This window comes from Telmatherina bonti (genome assembly GCF_933228915.1).
Source record: "Telmatherina bonti genome assembly, chromosome: 10".
Classification (NCBI taxonomy): Eukaryota; Metazoa; Chordata; class Actinopteri; order Atheriniformes; family Telmatherinidae; genus Telmatherina; species Telmatherina bonti.
In genome coordinates, this window is record NC_136628.1 from 27,011,340 (window position 1) to 27,033,680 (window position 22,341).

The following is a 22,341-nucleotide window of genomic DNA, read 5'->3' on the forward strand; positions in this document are numbered from 1 at the left end:
GTCATGTCAATCAGTTGCAAGCATAATTTCAGGCCATCAGTGACCCTGTGGTCTACACATTTAAAAGCAATAAGCTAAATTCATTAGGAAACATACCTGAGGCCTCATTATCCACACTGTGACCAGGGGTGTACTCAAAGCCACACAAATTCTTTGACACCACAGCATATCTTTCATCCTCCTCGTCATCATCTTCCTCAGAAAGCAGAGTGGCTCCCAAATCAGAGCCCAGTGTAGTGGACATGAAATCCATTGTGGCATTGGACACATTTGGACTGCTTTTCATATGCCTAAACAAATGTGGGGAAATACAGCATATTAATAAACAAAGCAAATCCTTCAGAAATCAGGAGAGTAAAAGAAAAGGCTTCTAAACAAACATTAGAAAGCAAAATCAGTGGGTTTTCAGAAAACTAGAGATGCAATGTGCAGAAAAGCCAGAATGCCTGCAGTGATTTCCACTGATTACTTTCTCAGCAGTGGTGTGTGTTGTGCTAACACAATGGAGTTGTAATTGGACTGGATAAAGGATATCTGGATGGGCAGGGCTGTCAGCAACACGCCTGTTATCTCCTGCACAGCTGTCCTCCACGATGGCTCACATCCCACCATGGAGGAGATGCATGCATAATTACCATCTCTATTTACTGATGTCAGAACACCATGTAAGACTGAACCCAGTCATTACCCTCCAACATGTGTCGGCCCTGACTTATCAAGTTTTCCAATGCTCCCTCAAAGGTGTAATCAATGCAGAGATGTTTTTATCGCTCGCAAGACGCAGGGAATGCAGGTTTGGGCTGACATATGTAAATACCAGCATTATAAGATGCTCAAATATCGGCCATTGATATGCAAAACCTAAACTATCGTCAGAATAAAATGAATAAAATTACAGGTATCTCTCCAACTGTGAAAAGCAGACACATTTAAATGAAACTGCTTTGTCTTCAGACAACAAAAAGCTTTTTTTTTTTTTTTTTTTGTTATTTTTGCCGATTTAGTTCCAATGGGTCCTTACCATGCTTGCTTTGCCACTTCATATTGGTAAGCTCTGGTCAGCTCATCTAAGTGGGCCTGCAAAATGGATTGCATTTCCTCGTGGTGAGTGGAGCTGAGAGAGGAAGATGAAGGTTGGCTGAAGGGAGCTGCTGCCGGCGAGGACGATCTTCCTCTCAGGGGAGGAGTTGGACCTCTCTCCTCTTCTACATTTTTGTCCAAATTCTGGTGGCGGTAGGTCTGGACGGATATGGGTGGGGCCCAACTGCTGTTATCATATCTATCATGGAGAAAAAGTTGAGTTGCACAGCTTTGGTTTTTACTCCACTCTGATTTCTTTTTTTAAGAACACAAATCAAACATGAAGCCAACAATCTAACAAACACATATACTTATGCATTTGTCTGCTTTTGCATGTGTTTCTTCTTCTTCTTGATGTTTGCTTTATGTGTTTTATGTGTTCCAGAGCAGAGACCGATGAGATCTTTATCTTACCCTCCTGCATGGTTTTCCTGGGGGTACCGGTCAAGGTCAACCTCAGTACCTGGGAGTGGATGCATAGGTGGTGGAGGCAGGGGTATGTTAGCCCAACATGTCCCATTTGATTTGGATGTCTTTGTGACACCTTTTAGTTTCTTTTTCTTCCCAACCTTTGCTCCTAGAAGCAGGTAAAAACAGAAGGACGTTTACAATCATAAAAAAGCCCTTTATACTCGACACACGCACATCCATAAATCTCTGCTTTGAAAACTATCTCCCACCTTTCTGTCCTACCTGCATTTCTCCCACACACTGTCCCCTATTTCCCTTTTCCTTTGTGTGCTGACAGCGCATTAAAACATTTTCTAAATGTTGACATTTCTTAAAGAGGCATCAAAACCTGCGGCAAACCACTTTAAGCTGCGTCCATACAGCTTGTTCCACTTTATCTCTGGTAAGCCTGACATTTAGCTGAGCACGCAGCCCATTGTGCAAAACTACAGAAGTGCAGACGGATATGCCTCTGTGACTTCACAAAATGTATATAAGCTAAATAAATAACTCGGAACACTGAGGGATTTTCTGCCATCACTAATCAAATTAAGCCAAAGAAATGCGTCATGATTGCGTGACATTTCTGGGCTAGATAAGCTCTCAGGGTAGAATGGTGATGAAGACAGAAGAGTAATTAAGAACACTGTCCTAAGGGTCCAGTTTAGTGAATATGTAAATAAATTCCTTCCTTTCCAATTTGCTGTTTCCCTGGCTTTAGCCTTAAGTAATTTCTCTAACCGGAAAAAAAAAATATTGCCTGGGATTTTAAGCTGAAAAGGTCTATAGAGACACTCCAAGGATACAACCACAAATATGCAGACAATTAGTAAGACAAAAAAATTAAACTGATATCTTGCTCATTTTAGCACGGCTCATACCAGTACCAGGGCGTCTGTCAGTTAGTGAGTAGCCCATGTTTGCCATTTCCTGCTGGGCTTGGAGAGAAGCCTTCCAGCGGGGATCTGGCCTGTCCACAGCCAGCTCATGGAAGCTGTTGGACTGGAGTATCTGAGTGGTGGCATAGGGGGTGGGCTGACCGCCTCGCGCTGGGCTGCTGTAGCCTCCTTTCCCCATGAAGTCAATACTGCTGTAGATGGCACCATCAGACAGCATGGTGCCCGTTTTCTCCACTGCTGCAGACGGTAAAACATCTGAGACAAAGGAGGATGGAGACAAAGAGAGAAGGGGAATGGAAAAGGCAACATGGAGAGATAAGTTGACATGAACTTAACGATCTTTAAGGTCATTAACACTCCCTGCTGCTCTGGCACTCTGTATTAGTTAAATACAGGTCTAAACTGGACTTGATATAAATGAAAGTGATTATCAACAACCATAATTAGCATGCAACACTCAGTGGGAGCCTGGTGGAGTGTTCAGAAGAGGGGATATTTAAACAGCGATAACCTTCAGCGCGACTGTCTTGCACACAGAAAGCCTGCAGGTCTCCACTTGGAAAATAACGTAAGATTGCACCAAACAAGCTCACAAACCTACACCACCGATGTTATACAGTCTGGGAAAATGCATAATGGCAGGGTATGACTAAAAATGAAGGCCAAAAATACATCCAAACACCACATATTTCAGCAAAATATCAAGCTTGTCAAATCAAATTAGCAAAATATAACCCTCAAAGGCTCTTTTAATTTCAGTGAGTGTGTTTAGCTTGTTTGTGTATGCATGTGTGTGTGTGTGCTTTTGTGTGATGTGCTGTCACAGTGTTTCCCAAAGGATAAACGTCAAAAGTGTCCAACATGGCATTGCTCCTCACCCCGGCCTGTTTATGTTGCTTACCTCCTCGGCCAAAGTTGCTGCCGCCCTTCGGACTCCCTAAGCCTCCATTAGCTGGGAGGCTTGTGGAAGGCCAAGAGTCAGCCAACCAGGGAAGGCCTGGATCACCCCCCTTCAACAAGCCCGGACGGCTGAGAGATGACGTTCAAAGTCAGACAAAGAGAGGAAGGGGGTGGGAGACGGAAAAAAAGCAACATTGTTAAATATTCTGCTCCGCCTGTAATGGTATAGCTCATTTTCTTCTTGCTGCATCAACAACAAAATGATGCGAAAACTCATTCAGCATATTCTCGCCCGTGGAGCAGCCCAGCACACAGGCAACAATAAACAACAGTGAGACATAAAATGGCAAGTCTATAAATCAGACTTCTTTACACCCCCCCCCCCCCCCCCCCCCCGCCCCATTCCCACCCCCTTCACTCTACCTCCCCTAACTCTCCCCAGAGAAACAAGGCAGGCCTAAACACACACTAAATCCACTTTAGAGCCTTAGCAAAACAGAAATTTACATTTTAAATTGAGAATCATGGACAGCCTCTGGCAGATCAGCTACACTGGAGCACTGTCTCCATGGCAACGGAGACAGCGAAAGCCCATTAGGTGGTTTAGGAAAAGCTACCGTGTCATTTTGTCTTTGTGAAATACAACAGCAGTGAAAGCATGCTTTGACTTCAAGGTGGGGAAGTTGTTGGGGAGGAATTCAGGAAGAAGCAAAAAGACTATTAACAACCATTTTATATCAGCGGCTGTAAAAAAAAAAGAAAAAAGAAAAAAAAAGGCAAGATATTTTAATGCCTACACATCCAGTCAACATATTCTGTTTGCATGTTTAATGTGCAACCACACAGTGAATTTTCCACATAGCCTGGTATCGCCAAGAGAGACAGGAACTGTTTGCAGCTGACACGGTGATGGCTCGGAGGTGCTCAAACAATTATGTCTGTAATTTCCATTCTAAATTACACAAGTATATGCACATGTTTAACATATATTTTCTCAGAAAAAGCAACAGCACATCATAATGGCACTTTTGCACAAATTCATATGTGTGCGTGGAAGAAAGCTTAAATGGAAAAGAAATGTTTGGACTTTATAAGATTTGCATGTTTAGAATTGTTCAGTTGTGACATTTCTGCACCAGAAAATTCACACATCTCTGATGTTTACTGTATCACGCTGAACATTTTTTACATGACAGGGAATTCTTTCAGCTGCTGAACTCTCAAGGTTTAACTATTTACTCTTCTGTCCCCACATTCTGTACTGTCCGGCCCATGACTGTGTCCTCTATGCTAAGCTTTTTCAAACAGCACATTCATCACCTTTCCCCTCCTCCTGCGACCTTTCACTGCGCCAGCAACTTCAGATGAACCGAGAGAGAGCCAGTGAATAAAACAGCTGCCCACCTGCATTAATTGGTAGCACTCACTTCAAAGGAGTGATTAATGATTTCATCAAGTGAACACCAGCGCAACTCATACACCGATACAGTATGAATAAGGGGGGGTATGCAAATTCCATTCATCATGAGAGAACTCTTCATTTCAGGTATTACAATGGGCCGGCGCCAACGGCAAGACGGAATATGAATTGCACTGCGTGGTGCTGAAATGTCAGCAGAAAAGCTCTAGCAAAAGGGTTTTTTTTTGGTTTGTATAAGTTGAATTCTCACCTTCCATTTCTGATCAAGCCTCTGTCTCTTTGGAATGTAACTTCAAGAGGAAAAAAAAAGAAACGGAAAGAAATAATTAACCTGCAATACTGTTAAATAATCAACAGCATCATCAATGATTGGCTATAGACTGTCTCTCTGTGCAGAATTGCATTTTTTATGAAAACACAGCATGCAGACATACCTGCACGGGTAAACGTGAAGGACTGAACTGCAAATCAAGAGGACACAAGAGAGTGAGGATATCAAAGGGTGTAGCAGGAGTCATGAATTTCAAATATACATATCAGTTGGAGGCAATATTTTCATGCTAAAAAAAAATAATGAAGGGGAAAAATGATGTGAATTGAATCTTTTCATTTTGCTATGTTTGTTCATCCATCTCTGTATATCAGTTTTGATCAGACTTTGATGAAACTTGGTGCCCTGATTCATCTAAGCCCTGCATTCCAGCATCATTCAAGTCCCAACAATGCACCTGAGGGCTAAGTCTCACATTACAGTGATACATTGAACCATTATTTCACTGCATCTTTATAATAATTTAATATTTTTTATGTCTTCCTAAATCTTGTGCCATTCAGTTTTCATTAAGTCAGTTTTTTTTTTTTTTGTTTTTAATTTTCATTGTTTAAACAAAGTCTGCTTAAAGGCTTTAGAGGCTATATGTGAAAAAAATAAAAAAGAATTCTGATATTTTCAAGATTTTTATATAATTTTTAAGAATAAAAATTCAAGATTTTTAAAATAAATATTATATCAATCTCTAATCAGCCAATCTATGTGCTCTTCTCATAAGTCACCACAAAAAACAAACAAACAAAAAAACCATGCACATTATAATAAATTCATCCAGCTACATTGACTTGTGGGAAGCTAAAGAAATATTCCATACCTAAACCTTGATGTAGCTCATGTTAATGGGCAAACAACACCAGCCGTGGTCTGATAATGGAAGGGGATGTTAAATTACTTATCTCGCATGAATGTATTAGGGTGTCGAGGTGCGGTGCTGATGGAACTCTGCGCAGCTGATGCACATCACTGCACCGTGAATTAAAGTAAATAGCTCCTATTTCCATCTGAGCTTGAATATATTTCCTTTGTTGTGCGTTTTTAGGCTGCCTCAAACGCAGTCACATCTGTGTTGACATCAGCTTCCACTGGAGGGAGAGGCATGCTGTGCTTTGAGATCCGCTGTTGATTCAGAACCATATGGACTGACTGTTTTTACCTGCATAGTTGCTCAGCCCCTTCCTCTTTTTTCTCCTCCAGTAGAGCCAGGCACTGAAGCCCATCAAGACAATCCAGCAGGCTCCTCCTAAACCAGCGATGAAGGCTGGCTGCTTCACCACGTCAGAAATGCTGTTGTTGCCCTCCGATCCTGTCATTACATCCCTTAGTTCTGCACCTGGGGGCACAATGCACATACAAATGCATGCACACATGGAAGACGCAAATGAATTATCTGTATGTCATTTTAAGCACATGTGAATTAGAAAATTATTGTAATCAAAGTGACCTGTTCATATTAAGATTAACCAGCAAACAGTGAAGAAAAAAAAGTAAAGAAAACACTGCAGATGAAGGAAATGTCCATTTACAGGGGGAAAAAATTCTATTGAAAAGAAAGAATCAGTGAAAGAAAAGAAACATGTGAGGAAATCAGGGCAGGATTTAACTGCACACCAAACATCAGGGCGTACGTAATGTAAGGAAACAGATAAACAGATAAAAGAAAGAAAAAAAAAATCACTGGCAAAAACCAAATAAAAAAATAAAAAAATAAATAAATAAGCAGCATCGGTGCATCCAGTATAGAGTTAATCAATTCAGCAGTGCACTTATCAACTTGAGCTGCAAGACACGAGATTGACAGAGCAGCTCTGACAGAGTTTGATTTTCTGTTGCGGCTACTGTGCTGTGAAATTAGATTCACAGTCTCCAGCAGGAACAACTCCGCCCTCCCCACCCCTCCCTCAACACTCTCCATCATTAAGCTTCGTTCCATGGCCCTGTTTCCCTTGCTCTGTACGTTAAGGGTGTTATAATATATCAGTCAAAAGTCACAGACGAAGAGCATCTGGCCTGCTCTGCCATATTGATTCTGGGCTTATACACTGTGGGCATCCTTTGGCTATTTTATAAGATGTGATAGGCTGATAAGCTTCAACAAAAACACTGTCTACTGTGTTAGCACCAGCTGCCCACATATTGAAGAGGATTATTGATATGGCTAACAGTACTTGGCACAGTGTTACCAGACACTACACTTAATGAATCACTATTGATTTCTCCACAGACGCCTGCGTTGTAAAGCGCAATCTTCTTTCTTGTGGTGCGATAAATTGCTAAATCATTTTTCCAGACCCCTGATCTGCTATAGAGACCTAGGCACCCCATTATGAGGTCATTTCATTTGACCCCAGGTTTGGAGTGTGTGAGTGGATTACCCAAGATGATGAGCTGGGGTTTACTCTTAACCCCCACCCCTGCGTTGGTGCCTGCAGCCACCTCCACGCGGTACTGCACTCCTGTCTGCAGACCCCCGACTACCACTGAACGGATGGTTGCATCCACAGACTTATTGACATGAAAGCGGGTGTCGTTGGCCAAACACCAGATCTGACAAAGACAGACGCAGCGGACAGAATTTAGAGTATGTTTGTATAATACATGACTAAAATATGCAGTCTGGAAGAGGCTGAACCTACCTTGTACTCCTGGATGATGCCATTCTGTTGGTCAGACGGAGGGGGGTCCCATGACACGCTGATAGATGTGCTGTTATGGCTTCCCACTGCCAAGACTGTCACTTGCTGTGGAGGTGCACTGGGTGCTGATGGGTACCAAAGGGGGCAAAAAATATTATAGAAAGGATATACATAAGAAAAAAAAGAACAAAAGAAAGGATGAAGTGACTTAGCATATTGTCTATAATAGAAGGATGTGTTTCATGTTTTTTTTATCATGTCAGAGAGGGATTTGTTTCACTCTCTGCCTCAATTCATATTCATACAGCAAGCCTTACAACCGGTAGGTACTCTCAAATCTGCCTGGCAGATGGAAGCCAGAGCACTTCATTTTACTGAGTAGAAGATTCCAATATCTTAATGGCATTCTGAGTTATGCAGGCCGAACCGTTGAGATCCAAACTATATTTTTTTAATTGCACAAATGACAACCATTCCAAGCAGATCAGCAAATTTAGATATGAACAAAAGTTCTTTGTGCCAAGAAAAAAAAGAGGGTTTGTTGCCACATGTGGGTCTTCAGGTGCCAATTTCAAATCCTTCTATTTTTTTTTTTTTAATAATAAGTTTATTAACTTAGTATGTTAAATGCATTAAATTGGCCTGATAACATGCATGGGCAGATGAGAGATTTAAAGAGGCCCTTCTGGAAACAAGGAGCAAACACCATATCTATGCAACTGAACAAATCATCTCCTCTCACAATAGTGATCACCACTGTTTGCACACGGTGGTATTGTTAAATTCTGACTGAGATGGAAGAACTTCTCTGACTTCAATTAAGAGACTGTAAAATAATGCTTAAGTGGTGTGTCTGTAAGAAAGAAAAAAAGGCACTAAATTTCAAAGCTACACAGAGAAATCTACGCAGGTGTGGCATCATCATGGCTAGACTGCAGCTGAGAGTTAAAGTCTCCAGATGGACTTGCTTCTGAAAATGGCCGGCAGGAGTGCAAACATGTGAGGCGGGTCTCATGGAAAAAACAGCAAGCACAGATATTCCATATGTGTTATCAGAAACGATCTAATGAAACAAAGCCATATGGTGAGGTCAGCAGCTGGTTCAGGTACGCCACACATGAAGAGAGCTAAACAACAGATTTTCTTTAGTTAGACAGACGAAACAAACCTTATAAAAGCATTCAGATTTAACTTTAAGGGGCTAATATGGCATGCCTGTACAAACATGGCAGTACAAAGAAATAGATCACCCAAATGCAGTGTCTTTCATTATTACAATGAACCAATGATCTAAACCTAAATATTTATATTTGACTGTTCAAACAGTATTAACTTACTGGAAAAAATTACTGTCAACTGGTTTCAAAGAGATCTTCTGTCTCAACATAGTAATAACTGGTCTGTTGACTGAACAGAAAGTAAAAATGAATTTAAAGACCAGCCAGATATTAATATAAACTCCTGTATTACACCTATGGGTTGCAAATGGGTGATAAAACAAATTAAATAAAAAAAAGACTTAGATGTAGGGTACATATTGCTTGAAATGTTTTGAGTTCACATGTCCCCTTAAGGCGCTGAAACATTAAACCCATGGCAAGTACAAGCTGCAATGAAAGCCTCCCCCAACCCCCTGCTGAGACTTCTTATATCTGCTGTGACTGAGTACAAAAACAGAATTTGAAGACAGCACAGAGATGGCTTCCAACTGCCAACTAGGATGCATGATCTGTGCCTGCACAAGAAAACGTAGCTTCGCAGTGAACTGTAAAGGAGGTGGGGGGAAGAAAGCAGACGGCTGTATGGATGAGAGATATGAATGAAGTGTTTGGATTAAGTCAGTTTGCCAGTATATTAGCTACTGTTTGCTAACGTACAGCAATGTTTTTGCCCAGATTTGCACATTTTAATATTCCTTAACATCAAAATCCTACATTTTTATTTAAAAGTGCATTGAATGCATTTCAGCAAAACCAATCGGTACGTTATATAAACTGGGCTTTCACCATGTGGTTCTTGGTTCATCATTTTTGTTAGAAATGTGCCTTTTTTTTTTAAGCTGGATTTGACAAATACAGCCATAATAAAAAGAATGTGCTGTTGGGAAACATAAAAAAGAAGAAGAAAACAACAAAAACAAACAGAGAAAAAAAATGAGAGCACAGATTCTTGTCCTTGTTTGAGTATAGGTGGAGGTTATAAAACCTATTTCTGGAAAAGAATAGAAAGCATTCATTGTATCAATATTCATGTGTTTTATTTTGCCTTGGCACAGGAGCACAGGAAGAATCACATCTATTTACCAACGCTTTGACAAAACCAAATTAATTTATAGTAATTCTGCATTTATGTGGTGATTTTGAATGTTTTAACGCTTCCATCTTGGTTTAGCAGCTTGGATATAATACTTTAGTATCATATTATAAATAATTCATCATGATTTTTCTACATGACAGCAAGTAAACTACGAATAAAATAAACAGTAGAACAAGGCAGCGATCAAAATGAGCAGTAAAACATGCTTTCACTTTCACATACTGCAGTTCCTCACACTACGCTCATGCCGTATTTAACTTAGAACTAAATGTATTTCTAACTGGCAAATGGAAGAGCACGATCATGCAAGCAACCTCCGCTTTTCTGTTTGGATGTCATTTCAGTGGTGCATCTTCCCGGTCAGTCAAAGGTTTGCATTGGAAGAAGATGTGAACCATTAGCTGTTTTCCTGCATTATAGGCAATCCCCCCCCCCCAGGATGAATATGGCTATGGCTACAGTTCCAGTAATGACTCAAGAAATGGTCACAACAGTAAAAAGAGTCAAAGACTATGTTCTTATCAAAGTGTCTAATATTGATAACAAGACTGATGAACAATGTAGCTGGAGAGTAATTTACTGCAATTAATGCCTCAGCGTCACATGGAAGATTTCAGATTTATTCACAGCTGTGCGATTAAACAACAGACACAAAAGCTGCTTACTGTCCTGCTATACATGACATGAAGTGGGAAACATGTTATGCAAATGAGTGCATAAATTAAAAAATTCATTGACAAATTAGCAAACATTTCTGCACCAATTTGTCTGCTTTCCATTGGCACATGTGTTGCAGAAAAAAAAAAAAAAAGTTCTAGCTGGTGGATCTTCATTCTTGTCAGTTTTCTTCAAATACAACATGTCAACTGGGTTTCATACAGTAAGATCAGCATACTGTGACTGTTAAGACCACACCTTTCTGGGGATTTTGTACACCATATGATCTCCTTCAATTTGTCATCAGTACAGCTAGAAAGCCTCGTGGCTCCTGTCTGTGACAATGAGAGAACCTCCTGCGTCCTGCCTCACACCAACAGTCGCTGAAGGATTGTCAGGATCATTAGTGCTGATTCCTCCCCTTTTTAAAGTAGAAGATGTGAAGGTTTTTTTTTTTTATCTGTTACCCCTGCGACATCCTTTTAGAAGCAGAGCTACATTTCCAATCAGCCTTTGAACGATAACAAGTGGATTTTTTTTCCCTGATAATTCTGCAGAGCAGCACACGTCTAGACTGTAGACAGATCAAGCCAAATCTTTCAGTGCTGTGAATCCTTGATCCCTGGATCCATAGTAAATACAGCATGTGTCCCAGTCTGTAAAGACCTCTGTTAATCCTGTGAGGCCATTTTAATTGGACTCCAGTAAGGTGAGTTTCTCCAGCTCCACCAGTCATATCCTCTGGTCCTAGCCTGTCCTTATTCTCAAACTGGGAGCAAGACCAAACACTGAACTCTCATCACTGAACAAACTCGCTTTAGGCAAACATTCTTTTTATTTTTTATTTTTTTTTTTTTACATTAATAGCTGGTCACGACTTGCTCCTAGTGTAAGGCATTTTTCTGAGCAGTCTAAATGATGTAGTGCCTAAATACAGTAAAATGCATTACAGTTCCACTTGTCTACTCAGAGGAAATATAACTTTTATATAATATCCACTATAACTCATCCCTTACCTCGTGAAAGTAGTTTGTACAAGAGCCACTGTCTCGAGCAGATTTCTGGAGATATAATAGGTTGAGTTATGACATCATTTCCTGGCAGATCCATGCCAGTGACTGCAGCAGAAACGAATCTGACCATTTGTTTGAACTCTCCCACAGAAAGGCGGGCTCGGCTTATTTGTCTTCAGGTTTTAAGCTCCTGCTTGCAACATGCTAAATAGATCGCTATCACATGAATAAAAAGAAGCAGGATGATCCTTAAGCTAAGCTTTTCTGTTTACCTGCAAAAAAAATGTTTTCCACAAGAAGAATCAATAGCTGATCATTTAAGTTGCACAACTGGAGGACGGTGAGGACACTGAGAAGTGTCACCATCCATAAAGCTTTTTAATAAGTGTGTATGTTCGGCGCGGTGGGGGTCACATAATACAAGTCTGGACAGAGAAATGGCAGCAGGGGTCCAGAGAGAGGCAACGAGAAAGAACTGAGCTTATGTCACATGAGATGGTTTCTCTGCCCTCCCCCTCTGCCCACCATCCCACAGAGGCCTGGGGTTATCACAGAACCCCACTGTGCTGTCTGGGAGACCTGTTTTCACACACTGAGGACATGGTACTGCAGCAGCAAGTGTGTGTGGGTGGGTGTACTTGAAATGCCATTATCCATTACTATCTGGCCATGAAGCCATTACTAGCGGCAACTAAATATAAAAGTAGGTAGAAACATTAACACAAGAGCTTCTGCTCATGCATTAATAACTAAATCTCACATTCTCTCTATCATTAAGTCCAGGAAGACTTTTATTCATTTCTTTCTTTTTTTTTTTTTTTTAAAGCCAGAAATGTGAATTTATTTGTCTCTTACCTTCTTCCATGGTGCGTGCTGTCATGGATTCACTGTCTGCACCCTGGAACTCATTGAAAAACGGCCGCACTTTAATCTCAAAGACGATGCCTTTCTTCAAACCAGAGAGAGTTATGTCCCTCTCAGACGCAACCCTCAAGTCCTGCATCTGCCACGGCCCTGGGGAGGGCAGCCCTGAGGTTTGCCGGTATAAAACACGGTAGCCTTGAATGAACTGGGATGGATTCTCCACCTGTGAGGAGGTGAGAGGGAAAGAGGAAGATAATGGGGAGGTGTCAGACATGTGCATGTAAACTGCCCTGGATAAGCATTCAGCTTATGCCCTCTGTTAGTGACAATGCATGCTTAGTTAGTCACACGGTTTTAATTAGGTGCAGGGAATTTGCCTCATCTGCACGCTGTTCCTGAATAAGAAACACCCCACCTGTTCTCAGCTGCATTTCACTACTTTTTTATTCTGAGCTACTTTAAGTTTATTTTTAAGTCTAAATCTACAGGTCTCTTTAAAGCTGGAATTGATCTTGGTTTTTATTAGTTTTTATTTAATGTAATTTTATTTTCCTTACTTTATGGTTTTAATTTTAAATGATGTTTCTTAATTTTTATTTGTTTCATTTTCTCTGGAAAGAACTTTGAATCACCCTGTTGTTGAACTATGCTATATAAATTAACTTGCATTGCCTTACCCTTCACGGTCAGGACTCCAAGTTAATGGACTGAATTAGTATATACATTTTACTGTGTTTATTTCTGGTGAGAAACAGCTATATAACACTTACAACTCATTCAAGTTAGTTACTAAAAAGAGTCAGAAACAGGAAAAAAGTTGTGATAAGTGTTTAATATTGGTTTATTCCAAACATGTTTGGGTTTATCTTAGGTCTTCTTTCTCATTTTGTCTCTTTGAACTCAGTCTACATGTTTGTTTGCAGGCATATTTGCCTTTTTTTAGCCATGTCTCTGCAGCTCCAGAGTATGGTTACACATGAAAATGTAACACAAATACTTCCATTTCCCAACAACTTGATTTTTCATGAAAAAGGAGACGTTTCTGTTGTTGCCCTTTATGGAGCATTCTTATCAGAATGTCTCAGAAAAACATGAATGTCTGCACAAGTCAAGATAGCCTTGGAGTTGCTGTGTAGATATTGAATATAGAGGCCAGGATTAGGTCTTTGATATCAAGTCTGGAATGAGAAAAGCGAGGAGAAAACTAGGCCAATGACGCTGTCATCTCACTTTGTAACAGACTGTCCAATTAAAGTGAACCAAAATCTGAAAGGGAAAAGAAAATTGAGCAACTGTTCCCGCAGGATATACACACGGCACAAAAAAATGAAAATATTTTGAAAATAATGCCAAATCTGCTCCTGCTTCTAGCCCACTTCAACACAGAAACTTCTGCTGATAATAAATGAGTGTTCTTCTTACAAATGGAGCAATATCAAAGGATGTCTGGGTACCCATTCAGGTCAGCCACAGTTTACTATGTCACTGTGCTTCTCTACATGCTGTAGTTTAATACACAGATGGCTTATGAAGAAAGCAAGAGAAAACAGGGGAGAGTAAACCTATCCAGGGTGTGTAATGAACTTACAACGGCAGGTGTTAGAGACATCCTGCCAACAGACTGAAATAATATTCAGTGGTGGAAAATGCACCGAACACAAACAGCTCCCAGAAGTGACACATGTATTACTTAATGGTGATGTATTTGTCCTGAATGGAAACATTAGTCTTGATTTTTGCATCACCTCAAACCAATCAAAGCTGATGCAATAGCAGCTGTTCAGACTACAAATGGGTTTCCATCCCATCATATTCGCTCTGCATGTGTGCCATTTAATAAAAAATACAGTGTCATGCCAAGAATAAAGTTCTCAAACAAGCTTAGAGAAGATTTACTTCACAGTATGTACTGTAAAGTAGCTCAGGTCCTATTATACACTTTTTTTACATTTTTTTTTTTTATATCATTGTACTTACAGTCCACGTGACCTGCACTGAAGTGGAGCTTAGGACTATAGGATTATGCATGTTGACCACAACATCCCCCAGCTCCTTCTGCACACGACGGTGGTCCACCCCCTGGGCTGTGGGACTGATGTCTGTGGGAGAAAAAGAGATGCCATGTAGATCACAACAGCAAAAATGAACACAAACAATCCACTATACTCTGTTCTAATTTCTCTACCTTGCGTTCGGACAGGCTCAGACATTGGACTCGGGTCCCCCAGCCCTTGAGCATTGACTGCCCTGATGATGAACAGGTACACGGTATTGGCTCGTAGATCTCTGACTGTAAACTCAGTGGTCTTCACATGGTCCGCCACTGTTTGCCAGCTGTTACTCACTGACTGACTGCAGAGAGAATAAATACAATTGGTGAAAAAATATCATCATATTACTTTCGGAGAAGCTGCACTCTGTCAGACTGGGAGTCAAAATGATATTTAAAGCAGTAATAACATGCCAACTAGTCAACTTTGGAAATAGTTATTGTAATTCTGTAAAAAGAGTATTCAATTATCATGAGGAAAGAGGGATAAATACATTATATGGCAATCAGATTCCTCTTCATATCACCTTCTGTTTGCCAAATCCATTCAAATGAAATGATTTTTATTTTACTTTTTAAGACATAATCCAGAAAGTTTCAGCTTGAAACTGCCATGGTTTGTATGAGACCCCTACATAGACACCCACATCTGTTCTTGTCATGGAGGTTCAGGGTTACTAATTGTTGCTTTTGGCTATAGGTCACAGACATACCCAAAAGCCTCGATGACATAGGAGGATACTGGGGAACCCTGCTCTGGCCCTGGTTCCCATGACAATGAAATGCTGCTCTTGGTAACATCTGTGACCTCTGGCTTGGAGGGTGGCCCAGGGAGGGCAGTTGTATTGTGAGACATGAAATCCATGAGGTCAGTGGACTCTGAGGACACAAAAGAGACTGAATTGTTACCAACAAAAGCAAAGAATACTCAGAAGTATACGTTAAAAGAAAAACAAACAAAAAATCTTGATATGATTTATTCATTGAGGCAGACCTCTGACATCCAAGTAGGCACTCCATGATGTTTCTCCACTGGAGCTGGTAGCAACACAGGTGTACAACCCCGAGTCAGAGAGCTAAGGAAGACAGATTACATTTTTATTATTCAGCAACATCTGTAACTGTAACCAATGTCACCAGATTCCACACTTGTAACAAAAAACAAATTTGGGTTACTGAACTTCCTTATAGATATTTCCACAGATCCATGACACAAAATATTACTCCTCTAATGCTCTGTCCAGCTGAACTGAGCCGCCTTTGTAATAACGATCCCAGATGGTTTCTACATGCTCTAACGTCAGTCGGGGCTCTTGAACGAGGTTTGCAGCTAGTAGTACAGTAAAAATGCATTAACCTCTTCTGGCCTGCATTTGGCACAGGAAAATCCACAGAGTGGATGAGAGGGAAGTTTAACACTGGCCAATGAAAATAAAAAAAAATAAAAAAATAAAAAAAGAGATCACAGTAAAAGCTTACATTAATTTTCTTAATTGATTTCCTCCAATAATGGTCACACACCAATCCTGTAGCCATCAGCAATATCATTATCAGCAGTGCTGACACAGGGAATGGGAGATATGACGACGTATTTTATAGCAGCAGTAGCTTCTCTGGGAGCTTCAGACAGCTATATCTCCAGGGATAGTAGAGGAGGGACAGTGTCAAAGAAGAAGAACTCTTTGACACTGTGACAGGATGCCGTGTGTTGTAGATCCTCCATTATCCTAACCCTCTTTAGACTTTTCTCACCGGTTCGTGTCCTTGAGTCCTTGAGTCTGACTGCAGCCTCAGAGATTCAGACTAAAAAGTAACGTTTAACGACTTATAAAAATCAATACTTGCGAGTCATCTTTTAAAAGCAAACTGACCTGTCCGTTTGAATTACATTCAGCTGACATCATCTGACAAAAGGGACAAATCTCTCTTTTTTTTTCTCTCACATGCCATACAGGATGTGATGTAAAATAATAAAGAAGAAGAAAAGCTATCAGAGAGGGCAGACCTATGACAGGCAGATCATTTCCAACCATACTGTAATTTCCATCCTACCTTTATTTCATGTTGAACTATTAAACTCCTTGATTCACTGATAATTACTATGTAAATGCATTTGTTGCATGTCTTTATTTGCTTATTTGCAGTGATGAAATTTCAAAGATCCCCCTTTTTTTTCCCTCTTCTGGATCATGATATCGAGAATTTTGCCTGGATCCATATCTAACTTTGATATATTGCAGAACCTGTTGGGAACTTGTCCAGAATTTTACTGCCAAGCACCCTGACCATTTATTGTGGAATTAAATGCATATATATTCGTGGATTTCAAAATGGATTCCAGATGGTGATCAGGAAATTTAATGGAATCTAAGTTAGACCAAGACCAATTATAAGAAAAATAAGAATCTGCTGGGTAGTTTCTGTGTAAAGTTGCTAAAAAAAATCCAAGACAGACAGATTATCACTGTTCCTCTGTGGTGAAAGTACAAAGTTTGGGCTCCTTTATTTTTTTGGTTGAGATGAGGAAAAATCTGCTCATTACAATGTCCAACTCTATGAAATGTGTGCAAGTTTATTACAGACATAAATCCACATAATATTATTCGGAAATAGTGTAGGGTAACTAATTTAAATTAAAATATGAATTACAAATCCATTTTTTATTCAGTTAAATCCTAAAGGCTTACTACCTTGTGTGTGAGTAGGATTTTAGAATGAACCATGAGAGAATCCATCTTGCCTTGCTCTAAGCTATCATTTGTGACTCAGTGACAAACGCCGGATCGATCAGCATCTTACTGTAGGGCAGTTACAGGCAGGATTTTGGTGTGGCAGCCATCAGTGGGGAATTTGTTGAGCTTGGTGACCTGATTAGTTGAAGTTCAGTCAGTGATCAATAGACACTTCACCCTACCACTTACCAAGTATCCTTTGAAAGTACCTGACTTTTTCCAAAGGAGTCCAAAAGAGTTCTTCCAACATTCTTCAGTGTAACAAAGTTGGTACATGAGGTTATAGGACTAGATAAAACCACTGCAAGTCAAACTGGTTCACTGTTATTACTATTACAACTTTAGACAGGACAAAATGGAAGATAAACTTGATGAAACTTATGTTCTTTTGGCAAATGCAGGTTATGAAACAGTTGAACACACACAGTCAAACTGAATGATCTATGTCTCATTCATATTATCTGTGACTTTGGTCAGTGGTGGTATTGGTTATGACCAAGTTACCAGGTAAAATCAAAGAACACAGCAGCTATGAGGATTATTTCTGAAGAAATGAACTTGATAAGTCATGTATGCAGGGTATTAATTGACAGACATCCAAATGTAATATTGCCTATATGCTAAATTTACAATGCTAACTCACTACAACCCACCTTAGTATTCTGGATCTGAAGGCTTCCATGTTCCAGTAAGGAAAAGCGTGGGTCCTTTCCAAGTAAATTTGCCCCATTCTTTCGCCAGGTGACTGTAGGCTCTGGATCTCCTGATGCTTGACACCTAAGTATGGACACTCCTCCCAGTGCCTGTGTTTGGTTGGTTGGGCCCTGTCGGATAATAGGCGGTGGCCGGTCCTTCGAGGCTGAGGGTAACAGTCAAGAAGTAGGTGTTATTACCTGAACATATTCCAAACCCCTAATTTATTTGTCATGGATCTTGAATAAAACAACAAGTCTCTTTTTCTGACTAGTTTTCAGACTTGTGAAAAAAACGTAAGCTGACCTTATCACAAGGTGCTAATTTGTGATTGCAATAATTACATTTGCGGTTGCACACCTAAGACGTTAGAATTTAGTCTGATGGATTTGTTATGAGAGGAAGTGACTGTTTTGTGAACCTTTTTCCGTGGCTCGGTGGTGTACTCATGGTACTGCATCACACCTTTGAGCTTTAATTACTAGGTGAGGATTAGCGATGCTTCACCCGTGGCGCTAATTACCATAGCTTCTTTATAACACCTCTCACACATTCATGCCTGTCCTCCTCTTTCTACTGTGACTCACGGCTGCACCTCCCTCCTTTGCAAACCCCACCCGCCCTTCCAACAAGCAGACAAAAGTAAACTCTGAATTAGCATGCCAAGCAGAATAACAATACAGTTCTTTAAAAGCTTTTTAGTGCATGGTATATCATCCAGGAAACAGCCGCTGCACTCACTGAAACAGTAATTTCTGGAGTGTTGAACCTCTCCAGCTCTTGTAACTACCCCTCACTTCCAATTTCCTCACTGTTGCTCTCCAGTATTATCAGGTGTGCCTCCATTCACACAAGTGTGTACAGCAGGTTCCCCCCCGGCCTTATCTCTCATCGCACTTCCTTCAGCACAAAGACCAATACAGCATCTTAAGCAGATTAACAGAAACATGTGGTACAGCTAGGTGCAGTATGATGTTCAGTAAGTCAAACCACATGGAACGCCGTTGTCATGGTGGATGGATTGTTTGCATTTGTAGAACAACGTAAACTCCGTCTCCACTGTGTGACTGACAACCATCTAACCCTAGAATATGTGAAAGTTTTATTACACTTATGTGAAATACCTTAAAGATATGGATTAAATGAAACATTAAATCAATACGTTTGCAGTTGTTTTTTCATGGGAATCATATTTTATTACTTTCTTTTCGGTGACCATATGATCCATAGTTCATGTTTTGTGTTAATAAAAGACATTTTCACATAAATACAACATCTACCATGAAACAAGCCATCATCATCCCGAGTGATTACAGAGTAAGCAAAAATATTATGGTCTTGTTCCTGAATCAGACATAGCATGATGTGAAATGCAATCATTCTCTCCAGCTTTAGTAACCATGGTAATAATGAAATGTTTTTTTTTATTTTATTTTTTTATATACTCATATAATAGAGGAGGGGTGGTAGGTTGGGGGTTGGGAAAGCAGTCATAGTTTTCTTCCTGCTATTCAGTAAGCTTGACTTAACCCTTGATTGGATGAAAGCACAACACCACTCAACAGAAAGACTGAGAAGTAAGTCTACTGGCACAGGGCCTGGATTGGGGTTTCTGATCTAACATCACAGCAGCAGCCATCATGACATCCCAGGCATCCGCAGCGTCTACAAAAATCTGTCAGATGCACTGAAGCACTCCAAGTCTCACTAGCATGACATACTTCACATATTCACCCCCATGGGCATGAAATGTGGCTTTGAAAAATGTGCGGCTTGTGCCAATGTGGGGGTTAGTTGTTGTGGCCAGTTCATAATCACAGCGGTTGTACTTCAGTCTAATGGTGATGCAGCTTCACATGCCGCTCTATAATTGTGTTAATACCTTTGCCACACCCTAGCTTTATTTCAGTCTGCGTAGTGAGTTCCAAACTATTTTAGACATTATATAGCAGTGTGAATCCACTAGAGAGAATGGCCCTTTGACAGATAAACACAATGGCAACTGCAGCTTTAACTGCAAGCTGAAGAAAGAAAGTTTTTTTAAGCGGATAATTATATTGAGGGTGTAGGAATACTCCACTTACCGAACCTTAAAGTTTTTTATCCACTGGCAGACCTTAGAGAACACCCCTATATTCGCCAATCTTCCAATCTTAAATAACGCTAGAAATACAAGCTTTCCAAAATTCCCCCGGGCATCATGCCAACCGTCTATCCATCTTTGTTTACAGCCATCTGTCAAAGGCATTTCTCCCATCCCTCACACTCTGCACCTAACATTTTGATATTGATCCATCTCCTCTGAGTGACTGAACAGGACTCATTTCCTCTCTGAAAAACATTTCAACAGATGTTAATTTAATAATGTGTGGGAGAAAAAGCCAAGAAACAAATGGAGAGAGGGGCATAAACAGCTCCCAGCTGGCAGCGGCTGAGCACTTAATGCTGACATTAAAGCTTTGTTAAAAAAGTGTAAAGTGTCCCTCCACAAAGTAGACAATTTTATTTTAGAGACTCTTGGTCTTTTCAGTCACAGTGAGAGGAAAAAATGAAAGAGGTGAGTTGGGGTGACTAGATTATCAAACCTACAAATCTATGCTAGTAAGCTGTAAACTGTCAATCTGTGTCTGCAGTGCCGCAAGCTTGTGTTTGTGTTTCATAAAGACCAAACTGCTTCGCAACAAATACAGGTAAGATACAGACTTCTATACATCCTTATTCATAATGCAAGCTGTTTATATTCTTCCACAGTTAAATAAATTATGCAAAATGCTTTATTTGATATTTCCACAACCGAGCCATGCACTCTGTCAGTGATGTATGAAAATAAACTGATACTTTGTCCAATTTTATATCGTCAGTAATGGAATACTGAGGTGGAGATGGATGTGTTGTAGTGATTAATGCAGTGATGCCGGATTTAAATGCAATGAAACTAAATGCAAGATATTTTATTCATCCCAGAGGGAAATTGCAAATTCAATTGGATTGCTAAGAAAACAGAAGCCTCCTTTCACAGAATATTCTCAAAGTAGATTTCTTTTGCTGTCCCAGTGTGAGAGGATGGCAATACGTGCTTTCGCATCCCAACTTACCGTCTGCTACCTCAAGCTGGGCTTTGGTCATGATGCTGCCTGCCACCGTGAGGGCTTGGCAGATGTAATACCCTGCATCTGAGCGTTGCACAGATGAGATGGTCAGCTCTCCGTTCACAGACACAGACACACGACTGTCCCCCTGTGTTGGCTGATTGGGGAACAGAAGGTCCTACAGGGCGTAACATGGAAGAAATTGCAAACAATAAATAAATAAAATTAAATAAGAAAGTAAGACTGTTCCTTTTTTTTTTTTTTTTTTTTTACTGTCAAGCATATTTCTATCTAAGTGTGAGCAGACTGTCTATTTTCCTCAAATGCTTTAAATGTTGTTTACAATGCTATTTCAGCATTGGCTTGCTTTCAGTGAGGCTGCTGTCAAGCTAAATATGGTGTTCCACAGAAATTTCTGCATGTGCTTTGTTGAATGACTGCCCATTCATGGGTGAATTGCTTGAAATAAATGGAATTTTTCCTCTTTTTTTGTGTGTGTGTTTTGTTTTTTCTCTCATGCGGGTGGCACAGTGTTGTATTGTGTGGGCATTGCTTGACTCTTGAGTAGTTTCAGTCTGGCCTATATGTGACACTGTGCAGTGACCTAGCCTTTCAGGAGAACACTTACAAGTAAAAAAAAAAAAAAAAAAAACACACACACAAACACACATTATGTCTTGATTTACCAAAACCTACAACATTCTTAGTAAATAAATGATTCCGCTCTAATTTCTGGTGACAACAGATATTAAACAAAAAAACTGCTGCACATTTTTTTCCTAACTTAATATTCCAGCAATTATGTACAATTTAGTTAAAAATGTGGGTTTATGTCTTTTTCTTCTATGGTATGAACGGCAGTTTGCCACCGGAGTGATAATCCTGCTGTCATAACCTGCAGTCATGGACATGAAATTGAGGCATCAGCGTTGTGCATTTCTGCACCCCAGGCAGACCAGCTGATGGGCAGGAAAGGACATTAGCCTGCTATCATTAGGTCTAATCACGCTAATGCAGCACATGACATTGTCTCTTCCTAAGTGAAATGGCTTGTCAGAGCAGTGTAGATAGATGATAAATGACCACTTCATTATTATATATATATGTGGACCATAACCACATTCTGCTGTGCCCTGGTTTGATCCTTTCAGTAACTTCCTTGTCTATCTATGACATCTTTATCATAAGCTACTACTCTTTAAGCGTGTGTAGAA

The 22,341-nt window shown here is 40.2% G+C and overlaps 1 protein-coding gene across 1 annotated transcript in view; it reads right to left on the reverse strand.

Moving 5' to 3' along the window:
- The window catches only part of LOC306761316 (roundabout homolog 2-like), a gene marked incomplete at its 3' end in the record, with an annotated part of 83,076 nt that overhangs the window by 7,657 nt on the left and 53,078 nt on the right, over positions 1-22,341 (reverse strand). Inside the window, exons 9-25 of the mRNA XM_079247441.1 lie at positions 21,134-21,305; positions 17,999-18,204; positions 15,608-15,689; positions 15,327-15,492; positions 14,749-14,915; positions 14,541-14,662; positions 12,555-12,786; positions 7,714-7,838; positions 7,453-7,624; positions 6,234-6,410; positions 5,184-5,210; positions 5,000-5,039; positions 3,331-3,458; positions 2,412-2,684; positions 1,495-1,657; positions 1,022-1,279; positions 97-290 (exon numbers count right to left, since the gene is read on the reverse strand). Coding sequence (XP_079103567.1) covers positions 97-290; positions 1,022-1,279; positions 1,495-1,657; positions 2,412-2,684; positions 3,331-3,458; positions 5,000-5,039; positions 5,184-5,210; positions 6,234-6,410; positions 7,453-7,624; positions 7,714-7,838; positions 12,555-12,786; positions 14,541-14,662; positions 14,749-14,915; positions 15,327-15,492; positions 15,608-15,689; positions 17,999-18,204; positions 21,134-21,305 — 2,704 coding nt within the window. The remainder of the gene's footprint in view (positions 1-96; positions 291-1,021; positions 1,280-1,494; positions 1,658-2,411; positions 2,685-3,330; positions 3,459-4,999; positions 5,040-5,183; positions 5,211-6,233; positions 6,411-7,452; positions 7,625-7,713; positions 7,839-12,554; positions 12,787-14,540; positions 14,663-14,748; positions 14,916-15,326; positions 15,493-15,607; positions 15,690-17,998; positions 18,205-21,133; positions 21,306-22,341) is intronic.